The 3837-nt window shown below is 47.5% G+C and overlaps 1 gene segment (V, D, J or C); it reads right to left on the bottom strand.

Moving 5' to 3' along the window:
• Positions 1-399: 399 nt before the first annotated feature.
• LOC101423039 (T cell receptor beta variable 5-5-like) lies at positions 400-3510 on the bottom strand. The segment is given in 2 exon segments: positions 400-2951; positions 3065-3510. Coding segments are annotated over 2 exon segments (393 nt in total).
• Positions 3511-3837: the final 327 nt, after the last annotated feature.

Here is a 3837-nt window from a genome sequence, read left to right as displayed (position 1 = left end):
ACTCTCCCCCAGTCCACCCAGTGGGCCATGGGAGGACATTCAATGTCCAGTAACTGTCCCTGCAGTGCCACCCAGGACAACTCCAAGTCCTGAAAATGCCCCCACATCACATCTCTTCTTCCCACTCCCTACCCTCAGCAGCTACCGGGGCCAATGAGTTGATTTTTGTATAAGGTGTGAGATGGTTTTCCTCTCTCATTCTTTTGCATATGGATATCCAGTTCTCCAAGCACCATTTGTTGAAGAGGTCATGCTCTCCCAGTTGAGTGGGCTTGGTGGCCTTGTCAAATATCAAATGACTGTATATGCGAGGAGCTGTATCCAAACTTTCAATTCGGTTCCATTGATCAGTATATCTATCCTTGTGCCAATACCATGTTGTTTTGACCACTATAGCTTTGTAGTATGTTTTAAAGTCAGGTAGTGTGATTTCAATTTTTCCTTTTCAATGTCTTTGGCTATTTGGGGCTGCTCTTCCTTCCAAATAAATGTCATAGTTAGTTTTTCCAGTTCATTAAAAATGTTGTTGATTTTTATAGAGATTGCATTAAATCTATAGATCAGTTTAATAAATTATATCATTGATGTGGAGACAGTGGCCCCCAAAGTTGCTGAAGGCAAGGAGAGGGAAAAAGTGGTGTGATATGGGGGCATTTTCAGGACTTGGAGTTGTCCTGAATGATACTGCAGGGACAGATGCTGGATACTATGTATCCTGCCATAACCCACTGAATGGACTGAGAGAGTGTGTGAACTACAATCCATGCAGTGTAGCAGTGCTCCAAAATGTGTTCATCAAATGTAATGAATGTACCACACTATTGAAAGAAGCTGTTGATGTGGGAGGAGTCGGGGGTGGAGGGAGTGGGCTATATGGGAACATCTTATATTTTTTTATGTAAAAATAAATTTTATTTAGCAGTAAAAACAAGATGATAGAAAATGTAAAATTTACTCCCATGTATTACATTTTCTGTTCTGTGTAGTCAGGTATGGTAAATATTGTATCTTCCCACTGGGCACCTTTAAATGCTCCCAAAACTTTCCCTTATGGCAAGAGCTAGACACCTTGAAACTAAATTTCCCAGATTCTGGAAACAATTTAGCTTCTTCCAATAAGCTAGGCTTCTAGAAATTTTGGAAGGCAGAAGAATGACTTTTCCATATAACAGCAGTAGTAGTAGACAGGTGATTTGCAGTGACCTCTGGACACTTCCCTACGAATCACCCACAGAACAACTGTGACCCTCAGCAGCTCCTAACCTGGGCAGCAATAGCAACTTGGGATTTTCTGATCATTCATGGTGAACCTGACAGCAAGCTGGAGACTTCCGAGACCTTCCCTCCTCCAGCCCTTCCAGTAGGTGATAAGTATGGTTTCCCTGTATTAATTCTCATTCTACTTGAAATCCCTCAGGAGTTCCTGTTTTCCTGGTCAAATCCTCTGCTATCCTGAGAAATCCCCTTCATTATTTGGCCCCTGCATTAAGAAGATATCAGGGGGCGGTGGACTTGGCCCAGTGGTTAGGGCGCCAGCCTACCACATGGGAAGTCCGTGGTTCAAACCCCGGGCCTCCTTGACCCACGTGGAGCTGGCGTCTGGGCCTCCTTGACCCACGTGGAGCTGGCGTATGCGCAGTGCTGATGCGCGTGAGGAGTGCTGTGCCACGCAGGGGTGTCCCCCGCGTAGGGGAGCCCCATGCGCAAGGAGTGCGCCCCATAAGGAGAGCCACCCAGCGCGAAAGAAAGTGCAGCCTGTCCAGGAATGGTACCACACACATGGAAAAGTGACACAACAAGATGATGCAACAAAAAGAAACACAGATTCCCATGCGGCAGACAACAACAGAAGCAGACAAAGAAGACGCAGCAAATAGACACAGAGAACAGACACTGGGGTGGGGGGTGGGGGGGTGTAGAGGGGTGGGGGGGTGGGGGGAAGGGGAGAGAGATAAATAAATAAATCTTTGAGAAAAAAAAAAGAAGAAGATATCATGGTTCAGGTCCACATGGATCTATGACAGGATAAGCAAGTATTCTCTACCTTGATGTTTTATGCTGTGGAAGTTGGAGGGCAATGAGCTAGAGTAACCACATATCACTAGCACCCAGATAATCTTGAAATGGAGGAGACAGTGTGCTGTTACATTTTTTTCACCAAGACCCAGGGAGCGCTATCGAATTTTAGGAAGCATTTGATTTTGGAGCCACAGAAATGTAGTTTTGAATCATGGTTCTGATATTTTAAAGTATGAAATATGGAGAAAATCCATGACCTATAACTTCCTATCTATGAAATGATATAATGAGATCTTTCTTATCCAAAATTAGCTATAATAATAATGTCTACCTATACGTTAAACCACATAATGTATGAGCAGTCTCTTGCAGAGTAGAAGCTCTGGCCATTTTCAGGAATTGGAAGGTGCTGATGGAGATGTGAGAATGTTGGTAAGTCTGGGGCCTGAATATTCAGGACTGCTCTGGCTAAGCTCAGCAGGGCAGAGACAGTGTTAAAAAAAAAAAAAAATAGTGCTCTAAGCATCCCTGGGACTTGGCTAGGGCTGTGTGGAAGCTCCCACTTCCTCTCCCTATTGCATCCTTAATGGGACAGGCAGGTTTGGGTACAGAAAGCCACTAACTCTGCAGGGCTGTGCCCAAGCTGCTGGCACAGAGATACAAGGCTGAGTCTTCCAGCTGCAAGGAGCTCACATTGAGTTCAGAGCTAGAGTCACCAAACTGCTGAGCTGAGTATCGTTCAGGGATGTTTCCTTTCTGTCTCTCTGACTTTCCAAAATACTCAAAGAGAAACTGGGGGCCCTGACCCAGGGCCTGCTGGTACCAGTATACACTGCGATGTCCAGACATGGGATGGCATTTCAGAATGGCCGTTCCAGCCTTCTCTTTGATGAGGTGTCTTGGGGACTGGAGGACTCCAGCATCCACTGAACCTGTGGATAAAGGAGACAGAAGCTGGCAACCTAGCCCTGGATGGAACTTGGTACTCCAGCAACAGTGGGAAACTTTGGATTCAAGGAACATCCTACCTGTGCTCAGAACTCACCTGCTTCCAGCAGACAAAGGGTCACACAGCACAGGAGCCCGGTGCCCCTGGCAGAGTGAGGCAGGACGATGCTGGGCATCTCCTTCCTCAGGGCTCTGGTCTCCTGGAGTGAGAGAGCAAAAGTGTTGGTCCTTCCTTTTCTCTGATTGGAGGGTTTGCTGGCAGTAACACTGTTCTGATGTCACTGTCCCTGTGGATTCCCACCCCGTACCCCAGGCTCAACTCATCCAAACCTCCCGCCCATTCTGTCCAGCCTCCTGTAGAGCAGGTAGAGCACAGCTCTGCTGAGCGAGGCTGGGCTTGGGGCAAACAACCATGCCCCGCAGCTTCTCTAATTTTCTCCTGAGACAGTTTGCTCCTTTGTCCACTCCTGGCATTAGTTATCCAGGCTGCCCCCCTGAAGGCCGCTTGCACTCCCCCATCAAATGTAGGCTCTGAGAGAGTTCTGTGCGTCACTGCAGTCCATGGATCCCCGCTGCGGTAAACACACCTGCTTGCCAGTTGAAGTGAAAAGCCCGTGACTAACCCCTCAGATCCCAGCCCCGACACCAGCTCATCAAATAATCTGTGGGCTGCAGGGACCAAGCCAAGGCTGTGTCCCTTAACCCTCCCTCTCCCAAACCACGCTATCAGCAGCTCACTGTGGACCCACAGTGCCCCCAAGTGGCCAACAGCACAGTCACAACGAAGGAGTGCGTAGATACTTCCAAAGAGGCTGGTTTTCTAAATATAAGAATCTCCCAGGACACAGCATAGTTCTTGCCAGCTTGAGG

This window comes from Dasypus novemcinctus, chromosome 5, assembly GCF_030445035.2.
Source record: "Dasypus novemcinctus isolate mDasNov1 chromosome 5, mDasNov1.1.hap2, whole genome shotgun sequence".
Classification (NCBI taxonomy): Eukaryota; Metazoa; Chordata; class Mammalia; order Cingulata; family Dasypodidae; genus Dasypus; species Dasypus novemcinctus.
This window is presented reverse-complemented; position numbering and strand designations above follow the sequence as displayed.